Source organism: Leptonotus elevatus, chromosome 5 (assembly GCF_054856555.1).
Source record: "Leptonotus elevatus isolate MCC_2025b chromosome 5, RoL_Lele_1.0, whole genome shotgun sequence".
Taxonomy (NCBI): domain Eukaryota; kingdom Metazoa; phylum Chordata; class Actinopteri; order Syngnathiformes; family Syngnathidae; genus Leptonotus; species Leptonotus elevatus.
Genome location: NC_141243.1, coordinates 10151221 through 10176855, shown reverse-complemented (window position 1 = coordinate 10176855; position 25635 = coordinate 10151221). Strand labels below are relative to the sequence as shown.

General features: G+C 38.8%; 5 protein-coding genes across 11 annotated transcripts in view; 1 reads left to right on the top strand and 4 right to left on the bottom strand.

The window, feature by feature from the left end:
• The window catches only part of kcnip3a (Kv channel interacting protein 3a, calsenilin), a 41717-nt gene extending 37950 nt beyond the window's left edge, over positions 1–3767 (bottom strand). The window contains exons 1-2 of the mRNA XM_086076113.1: positions 3741–3767; positions 2428–2470 (exon numbers count right to left, since the gene is read on the bottom strand). The gene's annotated coding sequence lies outside the window, so the exon portion shown is untranslated. The remainder of the gene's footprint in view (positions 1–2427; positions 2471–3740) is intronic.
• Positions 3768–6666: 2899 nt separating this feature from the next.
• On the bottom strand, positions 6667–9796 carry pcna (proliferating cell nuclear antigen). Its single transcript, XM_086076929.1, has 6 exons — positions 9325–9796; positions 8282–8379; positions 8100–8167; positions 7820–8014; positions 7511–7634; positions 6667–7065 (listed from the first exon to the last, which is right to left on the bottom strand). The coding sequence occupies exons 1-6, from the start codon at positions 9543–9545 to the stop codon at positions 6989–6991; spliced, it is 783 nt and encodes a 260-aa protein (XP_085933055.1). The 5' UTR covers positions 9546–9796; the 3' UTR covers positions 6667–6988.
• A 1506-nt stretch (positions 9797–11302) lies between these two features.
• LOC147173643 (putative aminopeptidase W07G4.4) lies at positions 11303–18538 on the bottom strand. Its single transcript, XM_086075870.1, has 16 exons — positions 18453–18538; positions 17806–17847; positions 17605–17695; positions 16875–17023; positions 16225–16333; positions 15769–15896; positions 15583–15682; positions 15024–15099; positions 13818–13903; positions 13475–13579; positions 13260–13335; positions 13063–13181; positions 12869–12952; positions 12713–12770; positions 11665–11846; positions 11303–11575 (listed from the first exon to the last, which is right to left on the bottom strand). Exons 1-16 carry the CDS (start codon positions 18461–18463, stop codon positions 11441–11443), a joined length of 1551 nt encoding a protein of 516 aa, XP_085931996.1. The 5' UTR covers positions 18464–18538; the 3' UTR covers positions 11303–11440.
• Positions 18539–18862: 324 nt separating this feature from the next.
• fahd2a (fumarylacetoacetate hydrolase domain containing 2A) lies at positions 18863–23397 on the top strand. 4 transcript variants are annotated; one of them, XM_086075871.1, is made up of 8 exons: positions 18863–19028; positions 19702–19961; positions 20034–20250; positions 20340–20399; positions 20474–20636; positions 21763–21871; positions 22968–23055; positions 23198–23397. In XM_086075871.1, exons 2-8 carry the CDS (start codon positions 19702–19704, stop codon positions 23258–23260), a joined length of 960 nt encoding a protein of 319 aa, XP_085931997.1. In that variant the 5' UTR covers positions 18863–19028; the 3' UTR covers positions 23261–23397. The 4 variants fall into 4 exon arrangements, with proteins under 4 accessions (XP_085931997.1, XP_085931999.1, XP_085932000.1 ...); XM_086075873.1 differs by having other exon boundaries at positions 18881–19028; positions 19752–19961; XM_086075874.1 differs by lacking the exon at positions 18863–19028 and adding an exon at positions 19031–19146 and having other exon boundaries at positions 19752–19961.
• The window catches only part of gpat2 (glycerol-3-phosphate acyltransferase 2, mitochondrial), an 85850-nt gene continuing 82076 nt past the window's right edge, over positions 21862–25635 (bottom strand). Inside the window, exons 24-26 of one of the 4 annotated variants that reach the window (XR_015094827.1) lie at positions 25195–25364; positions 22951–23076; positions 21862–21877 (exon numbers count right to left, since the gene is read on the bottom strand). Coding sequence is in view for 2 of the 4 variants with exons in the window: in XM_086075868.1 (XP_085931994.1) it covers positions 25248–25364 (117 nt within the window). In the remaining 2 variants the exon portion in view is untranslated. Of the gene's footprint in view, positions 21878–22950; positions 23091–24786; positions 25365–25635 lie in introns of those variants that run through there. The other 3 variants (XR_015094828.1, XM_086075869.1, XM_086075868.1) reach the window with 3 other exon arrangements.

Below are 25635 nucleotides of genomic sequence, written 5' to 3'. Positions count from 1 at the left end.
CATGCCTTGACCACCTGGGGGCAGTATAATACAAACACAGACACACACGAAGAAGAGTTTCCCAACTGACTCGGTAAGCTGCAGTAATAACTTCTATGCGGCCCCACTAGTCGAAACACGGCATTCTGATTAATATTGCATTTGTGGGATATGAATGAAGTAGCAAAATCCTGCCGTTTTGATCCATCTCAGGGCGCGGCCATTTTGCCACTTGCTGTCAACGGAACATGACATCGCAGTTGCTCAGGGCTCAGGTAACGACCAATCATATTGCTCATGTCACATGACCAAAAAAAAAAACTGAATACTAAAAAAAATTCTAAATGTGGGCTGTTCTAAAGGTGCTAGAATCACACGCTTAAAATAAACGTGATGTCGATGAGACCATTTGCAGCATCACTGGCCTGGAAAGAAAAATAAGCCATTCAGAAAAATTAACAAATCTATGTATCTACTGTTTGTCCCTAATAATACAAATTAGGCTTTCGGTGATCCTCCCGCATGTCGCCTCACCCTTCATCCTCTGACTGTTCCCCTTTTTCTGTGCAAAATAGCCGTGACAGAAGGCAGGGACAAAGAGGACATGTCATTATTATGCTAATGGGGGCGGGGATGACTTTGACGTGAGGAGCACGGTCACAAATACGCGCGTGCCTGCTCGTCGAGTAAAATCAAAGTGGGCTGTCAGTGTGTGTGTGTGGGGGGGGGGCTGATTAAAGGAAGGGAATCCCTTTATATCCTGGCACCTGGAATATTTTAACACGTGTGCGTGTGTGTCGCAGCCATGTGCCTTTGAGCATCAATAATCCAGCAGAGCTCTGCAGGCTTATGTAAGAGAGTGTCACAGGTCTGGAGAGCGGGGCGGGGTTGGACCCACCCGAACCCGCTGACTCTCTTTCGAAAGAGGCTCGTTCATTCTCGTCATGTTACGGATGAGTCATGAGATGAGCTCAACTCTCAATACGTAATTTAACGGAGAAAAAAACAAGCAAAAAAGTTCACTCACGTTTTTTTGCGAGCAACGCGTCATGTCATCTCAAAGACAGTTTAACTCATTCACTGCCATTGACGACTATAGACGTCAAAAATTCTTGTGAACTATTTCTATTAGTTTAACATATTTTTCATTTTATTTCATTTTTTATGAAAACCTAGAATTTTTTTATTGTACATTTATAATAGATATAAAATTATCATGCGATTAATTACGATTAAACACCCCTTATTTTTAATAAATTATTTTAATTAGGCCCGTCGGGCGATTATTTTTTTTTAATTGTAATTATCACATGACTTCACTCGTTAACTAACAATTAATCACAAATTGTATATCTGTTCTAAATTTACAACACATTTTTTCTAGGTTTTCATACTTTTGTTAGCAAAAGTGGAAATAAATATTAAACTAATAGAAATAGTTTAAATGAATTGTTGACGTCTATAACCGTCAATGGCAGTGAATGAGTTAAAGGTAAAGTCAACAAAAATAAAAATATAAGCACTGACTAATAAAAAATAAAAAAAAAGTACAATGAAGAAAAACTGCTCACTCTTTGATTACATTATTTATTTTCCGTGTTTTAGCAAAAACGTGCATGGCTACATGTGGCTGCACAAGCTAACGAACTGCGTTGAAACAAGAAAGGGAAAAATAATGACCAGAATATAACTCGACAAGTCAATCACCCTCCTGGGATATCAACGTGATTGTGAAGTCGTTTCACCTGCTGTGGAGAGACAATTACGAGGACAACCTCGATTAGGAAATGGCTTTGCAGGTAATGATCCCTCCATTCCAGAACTTCTTTTTCTTCCTGGTGGAGCTAATATTAGAGGATTTGGACATCACTTCATCTTTAAAATTTCAGCCGACTAACTATTTACTGCCACTGCCATGCTATTCCGGTGGTGCCCGTCTACAGTCAGCCCCCCCCCCCCTCTTAAATACAAAAATAAATAAAATTTAAATAAATAATAATAATAAAAAAACAAAAATATTTACGATATTTTTTGGGGGTGGGGTTGCATGCGAAAAAAGCTACTATTTAAACAACTTTCTCCACACGCCGAGTATGCATCCTTCTTATCCATCGCCCGGACTAAAATCCCCTGCCGCTGTAAAGCAATTTAAAAGTAAGGAGAGATGAAGGAGGGCAAGGGCAAGATAACAGGCTGGAGATCAGGTGATAGGAATAGAGCAGGTCAGCTGAGAGTTCCACATAAAGGAAATCCAGCAATGTTCACAAAACATTTACTTCAGCGTCCATCGTGCGGTTTATATCTACTTCATTAAAGAAACAGCTTGCGCGCGCAAATTAATTATACGAGCAATTACCCTTGTGAGGTTTGTGAAGAGATTAGTGTTAACCCTTTCATCAACGAAGGAAGAACATCTGCTAACCTGAGTTCAAATTGGATCCTACATACCTTATTGCGAAGCGTAGGATTTCTCCAGCCAATCGGTGACTAGCTGCAATTAGTAAAATACAAAAGAACACATTCATATCAACACTAGTTTTGTTAATAAGGAAAATATTAGGCAAAAAGTCATAAAATGACAATATAAATAGTTTAGCCATTATTAACAAAACATTTTTAAAAAAGTCTAAAAGTCCAATAAACATGACAGCAATTTCAAAGTTTTTTGTTTAATGAATACAATATGTGAATATAAATTAATACAATAAAATTATTTTAAAAATGACTATTAATATTTTATATTAATACAAATATTTTCAAAAGTACGTTGTTGTTTTTTATAAAAGTTTTTAAAAATAAATAATAACAGTTAAATAAGAGTAGAGATGTAGTAAAATGCAATAAAACTAAATGAGAGAAACCCCTATTTTAAGAAACCTTAAAGCAATGATTCTCAAACTTTTCATGCCAAGTACCAACTAAAAACAAATACTGTAATACAGTAGCATAGAAGGCCCATCAAAAAGTATATTTTATATTATCGTAAACCATTGTACTATGCAGTTTACTCATTAACACGGCTAATATTGAAAATAAAAATACTAATTAGAATACATTGTAGATAATAATTTTTTAATAATATCTAAGCACACGTTTAAAAAACAAAACATTAATATGTTCTATGCAGCCCCCCTAGTCTAAACACGGCAATCTGATTAATATTGCGTTTGTGAAATATGAATTAAGCAGAAAAATCCACCCGTTCTTATTCATCTGAGGGGGCGGCCATTTTGCCACTCGCTGTCAACTAAAAATGCCATCACAATGCCGAAGAGCTCAGCTTGCGAACGTCACATGACCAAACTCCAAAAACAGGTGAAACCAATATTGGTCGTTACCCGAGCCCTTAGGCACTGTGATGGCATCTTCAACAAAAATGAGATGGACAAAAACAGGTGGAGAGGGTGATTATTTTGTGAACCACTAGAGGGCGCCTGCAGTGGCATACCACACTGAGAATGACTGCAAACCTGAACCGATAAGAGTGGTGAGAGACCATCTGCCTTGACCAGCAGGGTTCAATTAGTGGGCGGACTACAGGCTTTGCATGTACCGGTTCTGTATTGTCGTTATTAAGTCAGGAATGTTGAAACGAAGCATATCTGCTGCTACCGTGCAAAACTCAATTATGACTGCGCCGTTTTCATTTTGCTTTCAGGAAGTAATTAAAGTGAACCTGAATGTCAGTGGTTAATTAAACATCTTAAAATGACTGTAGCGTTTTTTTTTTTTATCAGTATTATCATCAGTGGAGTACTTACAGTACTTTGCCTCAGAGGACACGCTCGCCTCTCGCTCACTCAGGATGTCCTGTTGTGGAAACGCACGGGAAAAAAAAAGGGAACGTTTCAGGACACCGGTGATGACTGGAAGGGATTTGAACAATCAGGTATTAAGAATTATGATAGAAAAACGTCCATCAGGCGTATTTGGTATCAATAAATCCTCCCACCAAATAAATAACCCCCCCCCCCCTCCTTTACTTCTCCCTGAAGGCTCATTACAGTTGAGCCATTTCATCAGATGAATTTTCATATTGTAAAGAGTGAGGATTAAGCTGGCAGACACTTTTAATCTGCTCTGCTCTCTCTCTCCAGCAGTCATTTTATTTGACACTCCATTTTTTTTTTTTAACCAGGCGGCTGTATTCAATATGACTGTGATCACTTGCATATGAGGGGGAAAAAATGTTGTAACTTAAACAGTTTTAAACAACGCAAGTAGCGCTGAAAACATACAAATCGGGTTTGAGCTGAGATTTGAACCCCGGGCCTCAGTACTTTGAGCAAAAAGCTAAAGATAAGAGCGCTGTACACAGCACAACAAACAGGAGTTTAGCTATAGTGATTAAAATCTTTCAAAAAGAGGCTTTAAGCTGTTCAATGTCACTCGCAGTTGAAGTTTACTATCGAACCATACCCAAACGTCGAGAATTACACAGTGTGCATTTAAAACGACGACATAACTTTGCTTTGAAATCTGCTAGCTTAATTGCTAGCACATAATGGGAAATGTCGTCGACAGGCTAACACAGCTGTTGCAGTGTTAAACTGTGTTTTAGTTGTTGTTTTCATTATGAAACAAGTGTGTGGTCATAAATATAATACAGTATTTATACTAATAAAAAAAAATACTAACCTGTGTCGGTAACCTACTAAAAGCTATTGTAGCTTCCCGCCAAAGAAATGTAACAAGCTAAAGTACAATCAAATGGCTAAAGTAGCTAAATTATGTCAGCTGTGTGGTGCCTTTAAAAAAGTTTTTTTTTTTTTTTAATTGTTCTATAGGGGAATAAATGACAGCCTCTATCCTTTCCCTGGTGTTGGGGGGGCTGTGGTCCAATCCCCACCTGGGCCCCGTTACGATAATTGGAAGAGCACTCCGTTGCTGCTTCCTCGAGAAATCCGCAAATGAGCCCCTTTGTTTTGTTTTCAGTGTTCAGCTCAAGGTGGTTCCCCCTGCACCAATTAAAAAGATGGATGATCTCAGGGTGGGAGGTTATCTTTATCATCGGAAGAGATCAGACCTTCCACAGCTGTGTCGTCTGTAAACTTCACCGGGATGCTGGAGTCTGTTGGAAGGAATGAATATGTTGTTAGCGTGTTGAGCTAGCCGCTATCACTTGTTCCCCGATCCTTCCGTGTTCCACAAGAACACTGAAATCATCAACAGAACTGCAGAGGATGTTTTAATTCATAATAGTATGTTGTTAGGCATGCTAAGCTTAATTAGATGCTATCACAACTAGCCTGCATCATAATGTGTTTTTGGAGTTAGCACATTAGATTCAGAATAACGTATACAGTACTAATTCTTTATTAGTCCCAGAATGGCAATTCAGTTTTAAACCGTGCATAGTAGATCAGTAACACCACAACCAAGGGGGAAATATATGTAAATACATTTGTTTGGAGTAGGCTCATATGAACTCATTCACTGCCATTGACGACTATAGACTATTTCTATTTAACTTTTTTTTTCATTTCATTTTTTATGAAAACCTAGAAAAACATTTTTATTGTACATTTATAACATAAAATTTGTGATTAATTGTGAGTCAACTATTGAAGTCATGCGATTAATTACGATTACAAATTGTAATCGTCTAACGCCCCTCATTTTTTATATATATTTTTTAAATTAGGGGCGTCAGGCGATTAATTTTTTTTTATCGTAATTAATCACATGACTTCACTAGTTAACTAACGATTAATCACAAATTTTATACCTGTTCTAAAAAAAAAAATCTAGGTTTTCATACTTTTTGTTAGCAAAAGTGAAAAAAAAAGTTTAACTAATAGAAATAGTTCAAATGAATTTTTGACATCTATAGCCGTCAATGGCACTGAATGACTTAAAGATAACATGAGTAACTTGTAAATAATGCCTTGAAGCATCAAAACAACCACAACCTTACATGCCTTACATGTTAAGTTGATGCCAAGGATGTAGAGAATGCTTCATTTAAATGAAATATTTGTTTAAATATATAATTGTAACGTTGTTAGCATAAGATGGGTTTCTATCACTAGCCTGCAACAAAATATCCACAAGTTGACACCACGGGCAAATGCAATGAGCGCTAAGCCAGATTATAACTGACAAAAAAAAGAAAGAAAAAGCAGAAATTATCTTTACTCGATTTGATAGTTGATGGCTGCCTTCCTGGCCGGTCGCGTAACTCTCTGGCTGTTTGCCTCCTAAAACTGAATGATGTCATTTATTTTCAAAGTGTTAGCAGCAGAGGCAGATGCCGCGTAGCAGCTAAAAGTAACCAAACAGCGACATCTGGTGGCCACGCGCGCTCAGCGACATCCCTTGGACAGCGCTCACGTCATTTGCACTGCGTGACTACAGTACACTGGACACGTTTATGCGCCCCAAACCACTTAGCAACGTATTTTGGTACTTTAAAAATGTGTTTTGGGAACTTTTAGCAACTGCTGAAGTGACTGAAATGATAATTTTGCATATTTTCCCTCTAAATCGGTGATTCCCACTGTAACTATTAACTTTAGTATGACTATAAAACCGCTGCACTTTACAAATAGTTTCAAGTATTTTTTTGTTGCAGAGAATGTTCAAATTGAGTAATGCCACTGTAATCTACATAAAGCTCATCTGGTCCATGTTATTAGAAGCTACACTCATACAAGGAGTTAAAATTCAAGAAGCACAAAGCTGGCAAAAAGTTGATCATTTATTTGGGACCGAGTCACAGTTATACCAAAGGGGGGAGAAAAAAAACCTCAATAGGGAATTGACGGCATGAAACCACAAAATATTTACAAATGTGTATCTACAACAACAAACTGCGAGTGTGGAAGCGAGGAGAGTTACAAACAGACAGCAAGACTCTAAAGTGCTGACATTTCCACACGGCGGGGAACAAATCGATACGTTTCCAATTGTTGACACTGAAGCTCTCGCTGCGAACCAGGAAACCACTCGACGCCGGAGTCGGTCTTCGTGCTTTTCTATTCTCCTCTTTTGTTGACCTTCTGACTACTTAAGAAGCGTCCTCGTCGATCTTGGGCGCCAGATAGTATTTGACGTGGCCCATGTCAGCAATCTTGTACTCCACCACTGCCAAGGTAGAATAAAAACATTAAAAAGGATTGCTAAAGTTGCAATATGGAACTTTTCCCCCCCAAAATAACTTTTGAGTGAAATGCCTTCTAATTAGTAGATTAACACCTTAGCCGTTCACAATGGGTACTCTCGCCAATAGTTTTCAGACTGGATTCGGGTTAGAATTGCGGATGTGACGTAACGTTCGTGGGGTGTATGTGAAGAACGGTATGTGTAGTTTCATTTTTCGTCAGCGGGTGGCAGTAGCGATTCAAAATGGAATATTCTACAGTACAGCGCTGCATTGACAACGTTATGTGGTTTGGTCAAACACAAAAGGTGTCATTTTCAGATTTGTTTTAGGTTCGCTTTTTACGGTAAACTTCAACTGGGAATCATAATTAACGCGGCAGTCAAATGAAGAACTTGAAAGTCAAGGCACCGCCGCACGTTGGCTTACCGAGAGGAATGTCGGCCGACATGCTAAGGGTGACCGTCTTGGACAGCGGAGTGGCTTTGGTGAAGAAGTTCAAATAGTTGAGGGCAAAGATGAGCTGAACTGGCTCGTTCATCTCAATAGTCACCTGAAAACACATCCAAAAGATAAATGAATTTTTGTTTTTTTAAACCAATGAGCAGAGCAACACATTACACACTTTTCTTATTACCTAAAAAAAATGAATCTATACTTTTACAATTATAACTATGATATATTGAATATTGCATGTCATGCCCTTGCAATGAAGCATGTAAATTTGTCCCAACTCACCGCCTCCTCCTCCTTGTCCACATTGCTGGTCTGGGACAACTTGACGTTTCCGGTGCCGAGCTCTCCGTTGGCGGAGAACTTGACGCCGTCTTTGGCGCAGGAGATCATGACGGCGTCTCCGATCTGCGAGAGGTCGCGGCAGATGCGGGCGAACTCCCCCGATGGCATCTTGACCACGCAGCTGTACTCTTGCTCCTGTCAACGTGGAACGAAGAGAAGTTGGGAACCCGCCGCATCGCGTCGTGCGGCGCAAAGACCAAAAACCTGGACGGGAACTTACTGGGATCCCCAGTTGCTCCACGTCAAGGTCCATTAGCTTCATCTCGTAATCTGACACCTTCTCCTGGTCTGAAAAATGAAATCGGCATTAAAGTTGGTTCAAAGAAGAATAGCGCCGAGCAGGCATTAAAGTTGGTTCAAAGAAGAATAGCGCCGAGCAGACCGGCTTGTTCTTCAACTTACTGACGGTCTCAAAGACCAGCGCCAGCGTGTCTGCATTGTCGTCAGCTCGGAGGGTGATGATGTCTTCGTTTCCGGCGCACTTTAGGATCTTGGACATGCTGGGGAATGGAATGGAAGTATGGCAATTAAGGTTCACATAAAAGGTTTCAGGGCCAAGGCAAATGAATTGTGATAGACACTGCGTCACTTTGTAGATTTCTCAGTCATGCATTTTTGGATTCTTCCTATAATTTTTTCTTGTTTCCCAGAAAGGAAAAAATTATATTGATTATGCTATTTAGCCAAACCATGAAACCATAAAATTTAACTTTTAAACGTATATAAATTAATTAACACATTGAAATGAGCTATTTTAGCAACCTCAGTGAACCCAGTCTGGAACGTTTAATTAATTATCTTAATTGTTACATTCCTAATTAAAGCGTTTTTTTTAATAAAAACAAGGCCGTAAGAATAAAATATTTAAAAGACTCTACTTTATTACCGTATTTTCTACCATCTACCCGTATGCAAATGTCGCCTACGTCAGAGTAACTCACTACCGGAAGTGCAAATTCCCGGGTTCAACAAGCATTCCCGCCAAGACTCAAATTGGCGCTCAAGTGACGTAGCCACGGGAAGACGGCTCTTTCAAACGAACATTGTGTCAAGTTAAAGACTTCAAACTCTTGGGAGGATTTGTAACGTGTTAACAATCATACGACACACTTAGATAGTTAATATTAACCAGACTGGAGGTTTATAATGGCTGCTCCATTTGCAGGGACATGCCCGGGCAACACCGCCATGATGGCCGCCTTACTTTTGCCACAATATGATGAGACATACTACGATTAAAGACAGCGGTGTCATGAACATTAAAACACTTACGTCACGCAAAAATGCTACTCAAGTCAACCTACTGGCGTGCGTTAGAAGATAAACCCCGTAGTTTGCCTCCCTTACCAAACATCAAATTAGCATTTAGCCATCACCCGACTAAGCGCTTTAACAGTGACGACAGCGTGTTCTAAACGACCTCGAAATAATGTTATTCGGCTGACCTGCTCAGATTCACTCCCATGGCGAGGTTTCTGTCGCAGCGGTACGAGTCGAAGCCGTCGCTGCGGAGTGTGAGCTGCACCAGGGAGACGTGAGAGGAATCCATGCTTTGCAGCGAGATGCCGGACGAGCTGACATCCCAGCACGCCTCCGTGATCAGATCCTTCAGGGCCTCGAGCACCTTCTTCAGGATGGATCCCTGGACTAGGCGAGCCTCAAACATGCTTGCTGGTGGGTTGAAGGGGACGACTGGACGAAAACGGAGACGTTGGGGTTACTTCCTCGAAGGGGGAAAAAAAAACTACGAGTTGGGAGTTATGGCCGAGAAATAGAAGCCGTAGTTTAAAGCCTTTGTGCGTAGTTAGGTGAAAGACGCTCAGCCACACGTAAGGAGGAACGTTTTAGCCGTTTGCGCGCGCTACAGCTGTGTTATAATACAGCGGTATCCCGACGCCATTTCCGCTACCGGTGTAGACCGCGCCTTTTCCGCTGGCTAAATGTACCATACACGCGGCCATTTTGAAGAGGTCAACCAGTCGAATCCCAACCTTTATAGAGCCAATGCACTTAATTTTACATTAGACAAATTGTCACAAAAAGTAACATGATCTCGTCACTGTTTACTTACAAAAGTAGTCACTCAGCACGACAGTGGGTGCCGTTTACTCATCTGGGTGTTGGCGGTGAGCTAACGATGCTTACCAGAATTACCGCCACCTACTGGTATGGCGTATAGCTAAAACACAACTGTAAATGTTCCAAAATGACCGCCACCTACTGGTATGGAGTAAAGCTAAAGCACAACTTTAAATGTTCAAAAGCTAAACGTTGCTTAACGACGCAAAAATGCTATGAATCGTCACCAAAATTCACATACACCTTCACGCTCTGAAAATATCAAAAATAATTGCCACAGTATTATTATTATTTAGACTTTATGGGCATTAAGCTTTTTTTCTCTCTCCATAAGCACACATCAATTTCGATGAAATTTCCTCTTTTGACTGGATCAATTGCCTCTTGGAAAAAATAGAAATTGTGAAAACATGACTATTCCTCCATCCAAATTTTTTTTCTAAATCCTCATTTTTAACAGTGCATTATCACATTCTATTATTTCTTATCCACAACAAAATGTCCTTAAACTACGGTTTGTTTTGCAAAAAGCTGTTCAATCCAGTGTGTTCAAATATAACTGATATTCACCTTGTCCAGATCTTCAACTTTCTTCTGTGGAACCACCCTTTGCTCACTTTCCCACTGCTTTCATCAAGTCTTCATTAGATGGACAAAACAATTATTGTTTTATTAACGGCAACAGGTGGCTATACAGGTTAATTGCCACTTATCATCTAGTGGGAAAACATTTAATTGTTCTGCCTGCCACCAGCATAGATCAATTCTTCTTTTTTTTTTTTAATTGTTCATCTATTCGTCGCTACATAATTGCTAGCTTACTGAATAGCCTATACCAGCTGACACAACTGGTAGTCAGCCAATCACATGACCCATGGAGACAGATAACTCATTCACTGTCATTGACAGCTATAGACGTCAAAAATTCATTTGAACTATTTCTATTCGTTTTCCACTTTTGGTAATAAGAGTATGAAAACCTTAAATATTGTACATTTAGTACAGATAAAACATTTTTTGATTAATCGTGAGTTAATTATTGAAGTCATGTGATTAATTAGATTTTTTTTAATTAATCACATGACTTTACTAGTTAACTCATGATTAATCACACATTTTATATCTGTTTAAATGTACAATAAAACAATTCTAGGTTTTCACACTTGTTAACAAAAGTGGGGGAAAAAATGTTAAACTAATACAAATAGTTCAAATGAATTTTTGACGTCTATAGCCGTCAATGGCAGTGAATGAGATAATCATTCAGACTCGCACTGTCCATGCGTGGAAACCAGACCCATGGGTGTCAAGAGTAAAACGCTACATCACCACCACTCCTGAAAATTCAATGACCAATGAATATTTATTGATCAATGGGAAATGCTGGGCATACGCCTCCGCACACGTACAACGATGGTATTTTTAAACACAGCTTTTTCTCCCTTTTGTGCCACTTGATCAGCTGCATTTCAAACTGGCCGCTCAGAGGTCGGACAGGAAGTAGTTGGTTGCCATGGCGAGGATGGGGGCTCCCGTTGGCACGCCAGGGAAGGGGCCGCTGGAGCCAGCGATGTCGATGTGGGAGTACGGCAGAGGCGCCTCCGAATCCACACCATGCTGCGTCAGAACAAAGACAACAGTTGATTTGACGATCTGGAGGAGACATCTCGGGAGACTTGGAGCAAGTTATTTCTCATTGCGACGACCTTGTGCAGGCCCGACGCCATGATGAGGAAGGCCGCTGGGGTCTGATGTCCTCGAGGGGTCGCAGAGGAGGGCAAGTTGTTGCACTGGAGGATATCCTCGTACTCGGATTTACCCTTGTGGAACTCGTAGTCCTCCCTCCTGATGCTGGACACTTCGAACAGGTCGCCCAGCACCTCTCCAGCTGCATGATGGTGGGACATGGACACAAATAAAGTATTTGTTGTGAGAAATATTAGTTAATTAGGGTTGCAAAGTTATAGAAAAATTCTGGTAAATTTGTTTATGGGAAGTTAAGATGGGGGATTTCGGATTCCAGTTGTTAAAGCATAAATTAATGTTTTGTTTTTGTCATATAGGCACAACAATACAATTTAAAAAGCGTGAATTTAACAGATTTATTTCTAAGTAAATTTATAATTTTTTTATTCAATGGACTATTTATATTCAACTGTCATCGCATGAAATCCGCTTGCTTTAGTCATGATTATGCAAAAACACTATATGGCAAATTCCCATTGTATTCCTATTAACTCATTCACTGCCATTGACGCTATAGACGTCAAAAATTCATTTGTTAACAAGAGTATGAAAACCTAGAATTTTTTTGGTACATTTCGAACAGATATAAAATGTGTGATTAATCGTGAGTTAACTAGTAAAGTCATGCGATTCATTACGATTACAAATTTTAATCACCTGATGCCCCTAATTTTTAATAAGCTTTTCTTTAAAAAAAAAATAAAAAATTACATTCATTTTTAATAATGTCTTTTTTAAAGAAAATAATATTAAAAATGTTTAATATTAATTTTTAAACATAATTAATCGCATGACTTCACTAGTTAACTCACAATTAATCCAACATTTTATATCTGTTCCAATAAAAAAAAAAATCTAGGTTTTTATACTTTTGTTAACAAGAGTGGGAAAAAATGTTAAACTACAAATAGTTCTGAATTAATTTTTGGCGTCTATAGCCGTCAATGGCAGTGAATGAGTTCCCAAAGTTCCCACAATGTTGCAACCATAGAATCAATTTAGTGTCACCTTTTTGCCACTGAGCTGCATTTCCAGCGCGATGGGCCGGTCCATTATCCATGATTATCTGCAGGGGAAAAAAAATAAAAAAATAAAAAAATAAAAAATAAAAACCTCAACTAAAATATCACAGTGACATCCATTATTCATGGAGTCAGCACTTACAGAGTAGTTCGGTCCCATGGCTCTGATGGCGTGGCCGGTCAGAGTGGCGATTGTAAACAACTGAGGGTTCGTCTCACGCGCCGCCTGTGTGAGGATGACGCAAATAGCGTCAAATAGATGAACACCACCGCTTTTAGAAAAATCTGCCACTCGGGTCTTTGCTAACTTTGATTGCAAAATCCTCAAATTCTGACCTTCTCCTTCATCTCACAAAGCAGGTCAACCATCACCATGCGCCCCTCGGCGTCTGTGTTGCCCACTCGGACTCGGCGGCCCGCGCGAGAAACCACCAGCTCGTCTGCCACGTAGCAATCTGAAACACAAACACGCGGGCTTTATTTCATAATTGGCCACCATCTTACATTCAGTACTATCATAAACTGTCACTGACCTGACCCCACGCTGTTGCGCACCATTGCCATGGAACCAACAACCTTCAGGTTTTTGGGTTTCAGCTTCGCCAAAATCTACAACAAAAAAATGCTATTAGTAGCATTTAGCACATACATACTGTATTTGTACAGTGAACCTCTGCCTACTAGCGGCTCACCATTCATGCTTTTTCATTCTTTCCAGACTGTCAGTGTTTGTCTCATTTCAGCTCACCTGGAAGAAGCCTGCAACAGCAGCAGCACCACATTTGTCTCGATGCATCCCTGCCATGAAACCGCCAGCTTTGATGTCTGCTCCGCCCGTGTCGTAGGTGATGCCCTGTATGCCAATCAACACAGATGTCGCTTTTAGCCCTAAAATTCCTAGCTAATATTTAGAACTGGAGAAACCGTTTGGATTACAGATGAAATGTCTTCTACTGTACTTTTTTTTTTTTTTTGCATGCGAGTTTCATTGAAGACTCACACTCGTATGTAGTTTTTGTTAAATGCTTTTAGTGTGAACAGACATTTTAACTTTGACCTGGGAGGGATCAAACTGCTTGGGCACTTCTCACCTTGCCCACCAGCATGAGCGTCTTCTGAATAGGTCCCTCGCCGCAGTATTGCAACTTGATGACTCTGGCCTGGTGACGCGGTACACCTGCATGAGGAGGGATAGTTTTGGAATTTTCATTTGAGTTAGTTTTGATTTTGTTTTATTAGTTTTAGTGATTTAAAAAAACGCTTAGTTTTAGTTAGCTTCAGTATGTACTTTTTTCTTACCTAGCATTGCGTTTCGGTTGAGTTAAATTAAAAAGCAAGCAAGCCGAGCCATTGGAGCCAAAAGTCAAGCATGAAAAATTGTCGCCTGGGAGCGACATCATCTGAAGGTGTTTTTCTATTGGCTGCTGCTAGACGACGTCACTTTTGCGTGACACACTTTCAAACATCCTTATTTCGGTTAGTATATAAAAATACATCTACTTAAAATCATAAACAAAGGCTCAGCCATTAAATGAACTCATTCACTGCCATTGACGGCTATAAACGTCAACAATTCATTGTAACTATTTTGATTAGTTTAACATTTTTTTTCACTTTAGTTAACAAGAGTACTTTTATTTTTTTATTCATTCACTGCCATTGACGGCTATAAACGTCAACATTTCATTTGAACTATTTCTATTTAAAATGTTTTCCCCACTTATGTTAACAAGAGTATGAAAACCTAGATTTTTTTTTGTACATTTAGAATAGATATGAAATTTGTGATTAATTGCGAGTTAACTAGTGAAGTCATGCAATGAAAAACTTTAATCGCCAGGCGCCCCAAATTTTTTATCTTGTCTTTTTCTTTTTAAATTCACTGCCATTGACGACTATAAACGTCAACATTTCATTTTAACTATTTATATTTAACATTTTCCCCCCACTTTTATTAACAAGAATATGAAAACCTAGAATTTTATTATCGTACATTTAGAACCGATAACATTTGTGATTAATCGTGAGTTAACTAGTGAAGTCATGCGATTAATTACAATTACAAATTTTAACCGCCTCTTGCCCCTAATTTTTTAATGATTTTATAAAAATTAATTTATGGCAGTGAATGAGTTAATTACCAAAGACTAAAACTGACATTTTCTTTATTAGTTAGTTTTTGTTTCTTTTTAAAAGCATTTTCATTTTTATTTCATTAGTTTTCTAAAATAACCTCGGCGGGAACCATGAATGGGTGCGCTACAAAAGCGCATGCTAACAACAAGATGCGCTCTCACTGTTGGCACAGCGGTTGACAGCAGCCAGGCAGGGGTACTCCCTCTCCAGAAGCTTCACGTCACTTATCACTTCAGCCTAAAGTGGAACACACATGTTGGATATGTCAGGGTATCTCAAAATCTCACAACAAAGCACGAACAAAAATGTCAAATAGCATATGAAATGAAGTAATGATGATAGGTGGTCGTCATGAAACAGAACTTTAATTGTTCTGCCTGTCAGTATACGACACAGGCATATTGTACATAGATATAAACAAAATGTTGTTGTTTTTTTCGGAAACAATACAGTGAACGGCCACTATTTGTGGAGGACAAAGATCAAGTCGCAGTTGAAAAAAAAAGATGTCTAAACTTAACACCAGTATTCCAGTAGATGGCGCCAAAGTAAAACTTCAATCGCTTTGGCACAAAAACAGTGAAGAAATGAGATTTTCTGAAAACACGATAGGTTGGAAAACAAAATAAAATCCACAAACTATGCAAATTCCCTTAAACGCAGACTAAAATGCACTAATGTGCCTTTCCACAATATAGAATGCGTTCTTGGCATGACTACCTGCACGGGGCTGTTCTTGAAGAGTTCCACAACGTACTCAGCCACGCGGGGGGCGGCCATTCGCTCAGGATCGGAGCCGCCGATATCGCGGCATGCCAGCCTAAGAGACGGGAATTCCGAGTGAAGGACCGAATTAGGGCACAATTATGACAGAATGAGGTGAAATAAGAAACAATTTGATCGTACCTTCCACTTTCTAGAGCACCAGCCCAATCCACGAGCCTTGGCCCTTCGCTCTCGTGAGTCACCCAGAGACCCAGCACGCACACTTTGTAGTTGGATGATTTTATGTTTGCCTCCCTCACTTCCAGAGGCTATAACGGGGACACACACACACTTTAGTACTATTTAGCGGTGTGTATGTAACTCACAAATGCCAGCGTAAAAAAAATGCATATCCTGGCAGAATTTGCATTAATGAAAGAAAACGTTAACTTATTCACTGCCATTGACGACTATAGACGTCAAAAATTCATGTGAACTATTTCTATTTCTACGTCTATAGCCGTCAACGGCAGTGAATGAGTTAAGAATTAGGCAAAACCCATTTTATATTTGGAATGTAAAACACAGAGGTTGTGTCACTCGTATCTCAAGGTACCACTATATACAGCATCCAAAGCAGCAGTGTTTTCATCTTACCATGTAGAGTGCATGAAGAGCACCCAGCGCAGCCACCAGTGTGCTGTTCTTGTAGACTTTGTGCTGAGGGCAGACCAGCAGGGGACGTTGCATCCCTGCTTTCAAGGCCCTGAAATGACACAAGCGTGAGAAATGGGGAAAAAAAAGAAAGAAGAAAAAGTTTATTTTTAAAGGCCCTGAAATGACACAAGCGGGAGAAATGAAAAAAAAAAATTTAATATATATTTTTTAAAGGCTCTAAAATGACAAGCGTGAGAAATGTAAAAAAGAAAAGTAAAAAATTAAATGTTTTTTTTTAAAGGCCCTGAAATGACACTAGCGTGAGAAATGGAAAACAAAATGTTGTTTTTTAAGACCTGAAATGACACAAGCGTGAGAAATGCAAACAAATATTAATAAAATAATAATTTAAAAAAAGGCCCTGAAATGACAGTGTGAGAAATGAGGGGGTGGGGGTGATATTTGTAAAAAAAAAAAATAAAACAATTTTTAAAGCCCTGAAATGACACAAGTGTGAGAAATGCAAAAAAATATAAATAAAATAATAATTAAAAAAAAGGCCCTGAAATGACAAAGTGTGAGTAATAATAATATTTTATAAATGTTTTTATTTAAAAAAAAGGATCTCTCTGGCTTGAATGCATACTGACCGCTTAACAGCATTGACAGCCGCGTCGCTGAAGCGTCTGACATCATCGTAATCCCGGTTGATGGGGCCGGTAGCGGAAAACACTAATCGGTTGCCAGGGAGACCCGGGACCTTCAGGACCACCACTTCTTCCCCCAGCCCTCTGTCCACCTGTTAAGTGATTTTATTATGACACTTAGCCCTCATCATATGCACTTTTACACAATATATTGTTACAAAAACCAAAGGTTTAGTGAAGTATAGTCTATTGTTAAGATATAATCTTCACTTTGTCGAAATGGGGGAACATTTTTGGGCCTAGTGTTTATTGATATAAAAGCCTATATGTTCTGGTTAATAGGACAGGAAATAGACCTGGACCCTTTATGTCATAGACATTTGAAGGAAATCGCAAACAATAAAACCATACGCCAAAAGGCTTTAGTTTGTATAAAAAATATATATATAATTGAAATGTGGACACGCTAAAAACACAGGATTCACATAAAAGCACTTGAAAGATAGATTGCCAAATTATTATTATTGACATCAAAGGGCACATTGTTCTTTTATATTTTTCAAGGATGCTCTATTGGGCTGTGATCGCCAAACATATAGTATTCATTGCCTTGGAAATTGACGTATTCTAAATAAAAGGGCGCCTACATAGCTACATATATTTGTCAAATCTCCACACTTTAATCACAATTATCCTGTTTTATGCTTATAATAGGTATGGGTCACCAATTTACATTGTTGTAGTCCTGCAGGGGGGCTTTCAGACACTCAAGTTTGGAGGGTAAATCATCATGGCTCTGGGTCACCAAGACAACGCCATCAAATCTGCATGTGCAAAAAAAAAAGTATAATTAACAAAAAGTCAGTCTCCACAGGATATACAAACCAAGAACAACAACAAAAAGAGGATGTGTGCCCTTTCTTCTGGTACTCACTTCTGGTCCTTGAGGTCAGTGGTCCACTCAATGGGCTGCATGCTACCAGAATTAAATAAAAGTAATTAAACATGACGTTATTACAATTTGTCAGACAGACACCTTTGCTTTAAAAAGATGAGATTCGAAGATGCCGGACAACAGTGATAAGAGTGCTCAAAGTGTAGAGGGACCTTTGACCATTCAATTCTTATCTCTAAACCTTGATCATGCCTTGACGTGCACTTTTTGTAGAGACAAGTCAGCTTCAGGAAAAAAAAAGGTCAAGCAGACATTTGCAGGACCTTTTGACACATAACGAAACTTACACATAATGACACATAACGAAACTTACACATAAAGAAACTTGAATAAAACCTAAGATGCGCGACATCAAAGTGAAAGCAAAGCAGAATGGATTGAAATTGAAACATGGAAAATGTAATAATTAATAAACAATAAAACAACAAGAGTTTACATCGCATGGCAGTTATGATTATCCTTAATTTAATGCTATCTGGCAGTACAATAATAATACAAGTCCCACAGAAACAAACGTTAGAGTTTCTAGTTATAAATTGAACTTTGTAGATTGGTTCGCTCCCAGTTGCAGCCCAACTGTTAAAACAAAAACAAATGCAAAGGTTTTCATGGTTAGCAGTCCTCACCTAGTGCACATTATTGGTCCTCCTTCGTCGTCTAGCGAGAGAAGTAGAAAGGGGAAGACCGACTGCTGATCGCTGGTGACAATGGAGCCTGCCTATGGTCACATGATCCGAGCACACGTTGCCTTAATGTACATTCAAAAAGTAGGATTTTCGCAATTTTGTTTATACCTCGCGCTTATTTAACCATTTAGCTTAGTGATATCTAGTTTGTGCCTATAAAAGCAGATGAATTACAATAACGCGTACGTTATACTAGTGTTTTTGACGATAAATTAGCTTTTCACTCTGTTTTGTTCATGTAGAAAAATTCTGTCAGCATTGAATGACGCGTTCCTTTGCCCGATGGGAATTGTAGTTTTCAATCAAACGAAGCGTAAAAGCAACCTTTAAAAAAAAAAAATCAATACTTTGTTTCTATCCGATACATGTGCTTGTTTCCATGAATGTGTTTTATTTCAGCATTTTTAGTACCAATAGTAGGGAGTTACACGAATGAATGTAAATATAAGCCACAGACGCTAAGCGGAAGTTGTCAAAGTAGACTAGACGAGTAGAGCTCTGGGCGCACGAGCAGAGGTGAGTATCTGTATTATTAACCAGAGGCTGTGCAAAGGGCACTAAATAGTTGACTGGCCCTTTTATATATTACATTTCTGAAATGAAATGAGTAGACCAGACACTGCTGGAGCTTCAGGTAGACAATTTTGCTATAGAAGCTAAACGACTTGCAATAATGATGCGTGAGTTTTCCTTGATGAAACTGATTCTTCTTCTTCCCTTCTTAAACACTGTTGTCAGAAAATTCAATGAGTGCACAATGAATCAGTAATTCAATCAGTATGCACGAAGTGTCTTCAATGTGCACTCACTCGCATGCTGGTGGGTTCGCTGAAGACTTATCAATCGGTGTGAATGTGGGTGTAAATTTGTGTTTGTCTATTTTTGCCCTGTAATTGGCTGGCGACCTGTCTCGGTTGTGCGCCACTTTATGCACCAAATGAGCTGGGAATGGATGAACTCCAGTTCACCCATGACCCTATAAGTACTTAGATAAACACATAGATGTGTTTTTATTGTGGATGCAGTTTGTAATGGTGTTGAGCTGTAACAAAGCACTGAGAAAAACAAACTGAGCATCGTTTTCTGATACAACTTTCCCAATACATAATTGTTTGAGCGCAAATGTGGACAAGTCATGGAATTGTATGTACTATACCAACAGCAGTTGCACTTATTTTGTTGCCAACAGATGAGAGTTCCTCTTGGTTCCTTGCGCATCCTCAGTTTGTTCTTCCCCAGACACTCAGTGACCCTGCAGCGGCGGGGCTTGTGTGACGTTCCCATGCGTCTGGTGCAGTTCCATCGCCATGGTGATGGAGGTGTCAGAGTGGGAGTGGAGCAGGACGAAGGCCTCGACGTGGTGGACCTTAGGGCGTTTGACCCTTCCATGCCTTCCACGATGAAAGGGCTTCTGGAGCTGGGAGACGAAGGTCTTGATTGTGCACGGAGGTATCACAAACGTGTATCACGTGCCAGACTTCTGATCACAAATCCAACATGAAAACGTCATCCTCTTTTTAGGGCGCTTTTATCTGGCCAGGGTGTGCTGAAGCGCTCGGACGTCAGGCTGTTATCTCCCATTTTAGCCCCGGAGAAGGTGGTGTGTGTGGGTCTGAACTACCGCGACCACTGCCTGGAACAGAACGCCCCGATCCCTAAAGAGCCCATCATCTTCAGCAAGTTCCCCAACGCCATCACGGGGCCATACGATGACATTATTCTTCCTCCCGAGAGTCAGGTGAGTTCCTTGCACCAGGACACGCATTTTGCATTAGCAAATTTCACAACGCACCACCAAACTAACTTGCTTTATCTTTCTGTGTAAAGGAGGTAGACTGGGAAGTGGAGCTGGCGTTTGTGATTGGCCGGCGAGGAAAGCACATCAAGGTGAGCGTCACAGCATCGTTGCCGTGCGGCGGGTTAAACTCCTGACAGCTGCCACCACGTGTCCCGCTGTTCAGGAGGAAGAGGCCCTCAACTACGTGGCGGGCTTCATGGTAGCCAATGACGTCAGCGCGCGCGACTGGCAGATGAAACGCAATGGAAAGCAGTGGCTGCTGGGAAAGACGTTTGAAAGCTTTTGTCCCCTCGGCCCCGCATTAGTGACCACGGATGCTGTGAGAGGTGACTTGCACATCAGCAGCCTTCCTCTGTTTACTCGCATCACATCCTACACTCCAGATGGGTATGGAGGACCAAAAATGGCAAAAATAAAAAAAAGTGAAAGTAAAAATGAATACACAAAAATATTGTTCAAAAATTAAATACAAAAAATTTATGGAAATAAAAACAAGGTAAATAAAACAATAAAAAAACAAGATTAAAAAATAGATCTAAAATTAAATGCAGATATAAATAGAATAAAATGTCAATCAATAAATAAAAACGCTCTGCTTATACTTATTTCATGCTGCAGATGCTGTCAACATGAAATGCGTCATGAAATGTTATTCAAAAGAGCTCTATAAAAATATATACATACACATATATATATATATACACATACATATATATATATTATTTAAATAATATATATATCATGGCAAAGATATTAATACTGTTTTGATTATCACATGTATTCATTTTACATTTGCATGTGCAGTGACATATACAGAGAGCTGTTTTTTTCCCTAAATACAAGTAGAACCCGAGTTCAAAGTTTCGCTAACGTTCTACACGAACCTGAAAAAATACTTAGCTCTGCAAGTGCTGTACCATTATCATGACTCGTAATATAAACATTGACATAGGTGCAAATGGTCATCAAAAATGAGACATTAAATTATTTATATTTATTTATGCATATATTATTATTATTATATTATAGATATTATCGTAAACAAATACTAAAAATAAATATTTTTGAACGTTGCCGCGATGCTTAAATAAGACAGGGTGGCACTTGATTCAATTCAAATGTATTGCACATAAACGCTAAGTAAAAGTTGTACCTATATAAATGTTTAACTAATACTTCTTTGAGATTAAACACAAATGTTTTAAACTTACAATTAAATACAGCTGAATTGTAATCAGGCGGTGGTTCTTTAGCATACCACTAGAGGGAGCCCACGTGACATATTATTACTGGTGTAAGCGCAATGCAGCCTTTAGTTATTTATACCTGCCTTGACGTTGTCTATCACATGTTGAGTAACTATACACTACACTGTTAGAAAGTGTGACTTTGATGACTTATTAAGTAATAACGTGTCAAAATTCCCTCAAATATAAATTACATCACCTCCAGATCCTCACGAGTTGGGAATTCGTTGCCTGGTCAATGGAGACACCGTCCAGAGCAGCAATACGGATCAGATGATCTTCAAGACCGAGGCGCTCATTTCCTGGGTTTCAAAGTGAGACTGCCATTCTTGGATATAAATAACACTGAACGGTATATATTAAAAGACAAAAATCATGAAAAGGTCTGTGCAAGATTTTAACTAATTTGCTCCCAAAAACGTGTAAATACGTTCTATTTTAAATATTACCATGCTCCCCAAAACAATTAGACGTTAATTTTTTTATGCTAGAGCACACAGAAGGCTTTGGTGCAGCCTCTGAACTGAAAATAATGGTTGAAGCAATGGTAGTTATTACAAAAACGGCCAGTAGGTGGCAGCAGAGTATACAAGATTTTTACAATTGATATTCCACTTTGACAAACCTAGAAAAAAATATTGTAAATTTTGAACAGATATAAAATTTGTAATTAATCATGACTTAACTATTGAAGTCATGCGATTAATTACAATAAAAAAATGTAATCGCCAGGTGCGATAAAAAAAAAAAAGATTATTAAAAATTAGAGGCGTCAGGCGATTACATTTTTTAATTGTAAATAATTGCATGACTTCACTAGTTAACTCACCATTAATCACAAATTTTATATCTGTTCTAAATGTACAATATTGTTTCCCCCTTGGTTTTCATACTCTTGTTAACAAAAGTGGGGGAAAAAAAGTTAGACTAATAGAAATAGTTCAAATGAATTTTTGACGTTTATAGCCGTCAATGGCAGTGAATGAGTTAAATATTTACTCTGCATCTAGCCACTGTTTCAGCCTTTACTGAAGAAATAAAATGTCACTAAAAACAGTTTCTTAAAAGAGCATTTACATCCTCAATGACAGGGTGGACAGCAATTGATTTATGAAAATAGAATAAACTATTAATTAAAATAAATAAACAATAAAACCATGCAAAAAAACAACAACGTTTTGATGTATTTTTATCACACACTGCAGTTCACATGTGGAAAATTGGCAAACTTGTATACATATAGTGTGACAAAAATAGTACATACACATTTTAAGAGACTTATTGTACTGGCATCTGTGAAAATCCTCAGTTTCGTTATTCTGCTACACAAAAAGCTCTTCACAGTGATATTGACCTCAGAAAGTGATAGTATGGAAAATGTATCTTAACTTGCCTCTTTGCCTTTTTTAGGTTTGTGGCATTAACTCCTGGAGACGTGTTCTTGACAGGCACTCCTCCTGGCGTGGGGCTGTTCAGAAAGCCGCCCGTCTTCCTCAAGGTGATTTCCTCTGTCAAACCCCTAAAAGATGTCAACTTAAAAATACATCAAGACCGCTCGCAGCATTTTAATTAGGCACGGGCTGAATAAAAATTTAAAAAAAAAGTAAGTGCTGTTCTCATAAAACGGTTCTGTCTTTCAGAAAGGAGATGTCGTGGAGTGCCAAATCGACCAGTTGGGGTCTATCGTCAACAAAGTGCTTTGAACTGGGAGACACTCAAAATCATCAATTGTTGGAAATGCTAGATTGTTTCTTACTTGTACTTGGAGGAAGGAACATGTTTGATCCATGGTTTTATGTGGAATTTAGAAGTAATGCACATAAAAAAATATATACTTTTATTCAAATTGTGTGCAGTTCATTTAATTCAATGTTATGATTAAATGTGATTTGATCAAATGTGTCAAATTGAACTGTTTGCAAACTACTGTGTGGTACACATTTATGCACGCACAAAGAACCTAATCTATACTCAAGGCCATCTGCTTCACAATTTAAGATTTCCCAGAAGTCTTAAAAGGAATCAGCTTTTTTCCCACAAATTAATTACAGCACTCCCATTATCGACTTGTCTCAATAAATTAGCAAATTTCATTGCCTGCAGAAGTAATTGTATGTTGTGACTAAATTGGCTGTTCATTAACACCTGAGAATGAATACCCAGTCGATACCATTCTGACATGTCAAGGAAGCTTAAACATATACTCAACGTAACTTCAAAATAAAGTTGACCAAATACAGCAATACATTAACGGCAATGCAAATAGCCTTAGTCACTTTTATTTTGAAGTTATTTTGAAGCTAGCTTGACTTCCCTTTTAGACGTTTTATTATCGTAATTGATTGACATTGTAGTTGCGACCAAGAACAACATAACGCTATCCCCCACTCATGATCAATGGCTAATTTAGGACGCTAAGAAACCGCTAATTAATTACGCTGTCATTGTATGATATGGCAGAATTCTCCGACGTAAGTGGCTAGCGGCTAGCTGTTAGCATTTTCAACGAATGTCTGGCTGGTGAGTTTGACAGCTGGTACCTAATTACTTTTAATTATTTTTCAATATTCTGGACCAAGGCTACTTTGTGATTCACTCTCCATGTTAATGTGACTTAAATTGCACGTTAATGTCTTTTCATTATTATAAAAAAAAAATGAAACTTTGTCTTCATTTATTTTATTAAACACTTTTGTCAAACAGCTGTTTAGATCATAGGAACACAATTTTAAGCTATGAATACCTTGTTATTTTACACACGGAAAATGTAAAAATAAGAATGTTTCTGCCTCATATTACATTTCATGGTGTGTTCCTAATTCCTTAACGGCTATATTAGACATTTTGAATATATATATTTTTTTTATGGGGAAAGTCGTTTTACAAAATAAATGAAGACAAAGTACTATTTATCTTTTTTTTCTTGCTGATCCGAAAAACAATCCGATCCGTGACTCAAATCCGTGACCCGATCCGAACCGTGACTTTTGTATTAATGTACAACCACTATGAGTCACATGCATTAGTCTAGCTTGAATAGTATATGCAGAGCACCACTGGGGGGCAGTAGAGTTTCATGCTGGATTTGTAGTTTTTGTATCATTACAAACTCTAGTTGATGCTGCCAGCGGTTTTTTTGTTTTGTTTTTGCTCAGACTTATGAAGTATAACTCATGACAAGGGCAACCACTTTGAATTAATAATGACCTCGGGGAAAAAAATGACACTATTGAAATACCAGTAGACTTTATGAAATAAACAAAACAAAAATCTCCAACGAGAGCAGTTTAATAACAATGAGACTATAACTGGGCCTCATTAGCATGAGCATTAACGTGAAATAATCAACTTGGTAACAGTAGAAATGTGTTCGGGGTTACAAACAAAAAGCGCCCCGGTTACTATGTAAACACGGGGGGAAAGCACGCCGCATCATCATGCTACGGCGGAGCCATACAGCTGATTACAGCAACCTCATAATCCTCGCCTCCTGCAGCTTTATGCTAATGCTATTACCGAGGCAAAACTTTAAATCAATGTCTCATAAGTGAAGAATCTCAAAGCAATTAACCCCAAAACCCTTGGCAGCACAGCGTGCAGCCTCTCTAGAAGCGAACAGTGTTTTGACTCCAACTACCTCAAGCTGCATCCAAGAAACACAGGCAGCACTCAACGCTGCTGTTTAACATATTAATTGTAGAAGTACTGAGAGATGAAGCGCTGCAGTTTCTGCCTGTTTTCTGCTGACTGGAACAAAGGTGTGACCCCCAGGAAGACTCGGCCTTCCCGCTTCTCCTCCACGACGACCTGATGGGAGCGCAAACATGGTGCGGACACTTGTAAAAATGATCATTTTAACATTGTTGTTCACACAGCAGGATGGAAGTCGAGTAGAAATGGTGAGCATGTCTGCCTTAGTTGTGAGGTTCTGGGTTCAAATCTAGGCTCCAACTTTCCTACGTGGAATTAGCATATTCTCCCTGTGCTAAGTTCATTGAAGACTAAATTGTCCACGTCAGAATGTGTGTGTGTTATTATATTACTAGTGCTGGGTATCGATTCTAATTTCCTCAATTGA

What these genes read in the sequence shown, in the direction of transcription:
- LOC147173643 (XM_086075870.1), bottom strand. An exon ending in GGTGCTCTAGAAAGTGGAAG is followed by an intron (nt 15,683 to 15,768) that starts GTACGATCAAAT and finishes CCCGTCTCTTAG; the next exon opens with GCTGGCATGCCGCGATATCG. An exon ending in TGCAGCTCAGTGGCAAAAAG is followed by an intron (nt 11,847 to 12,712) that starts GTGACACTAAAT and finishes ACCATCATGCAG; the next exon opens with CTGGAGAGGTGCTGGGCGAC.
- fahd2a (XM_086075871.1), top strand. Translation starts at nt 19,702, where the DNA reads ATGAGAGTTCCTCTTGGTTCCTTGCGCATCCTCAGTTTGTTCTTCCCC. An exon ending in GGTCTTGATTGTGCACGGAG is followed by an intron (nt 19,962 to 20,033) that starts GTATCACAAACG and finishes TCCTCTTTTTAG; the next exon opens with GGCGCTTTTATCTGGCCAGG. An exon ending in AGCCGCCCGTCTTCCTCAAG is followed by an intron (nt 23,056 to 23,197) that starts GTGATTTCCTCT and finishes TCTGTCTTTCAG; the next exon opens with AAAGGAGATGTCGTGGAGTG.
- pcna (XM_086076929.1), bottom strand. Translation starts at nt 9,545, where the DNA reads ATGTTTGAGGCTCGCCTAGTCCAGGGATCCATCCTGAAGAAGGTGCTC. An exon ending in ATGGGAGTGAATCTGAGCAG is followed by an intron (nt 8,380 to 9,324) that starts GTCAGCCGAATA and finishes TCCATTCCCCAG; the next exon opens with CATGTCCAAGATCCTAAAGT. An exon ending in GCTGGTCTTTGAGACCGTCA is followed by an intron (nt 8,168 to 8,281) that starts GTAAGTTGAAGA and finishes TTCATTTTTCAG; the next exon opens with ACCAGGAGAAGGTGTCAGAT.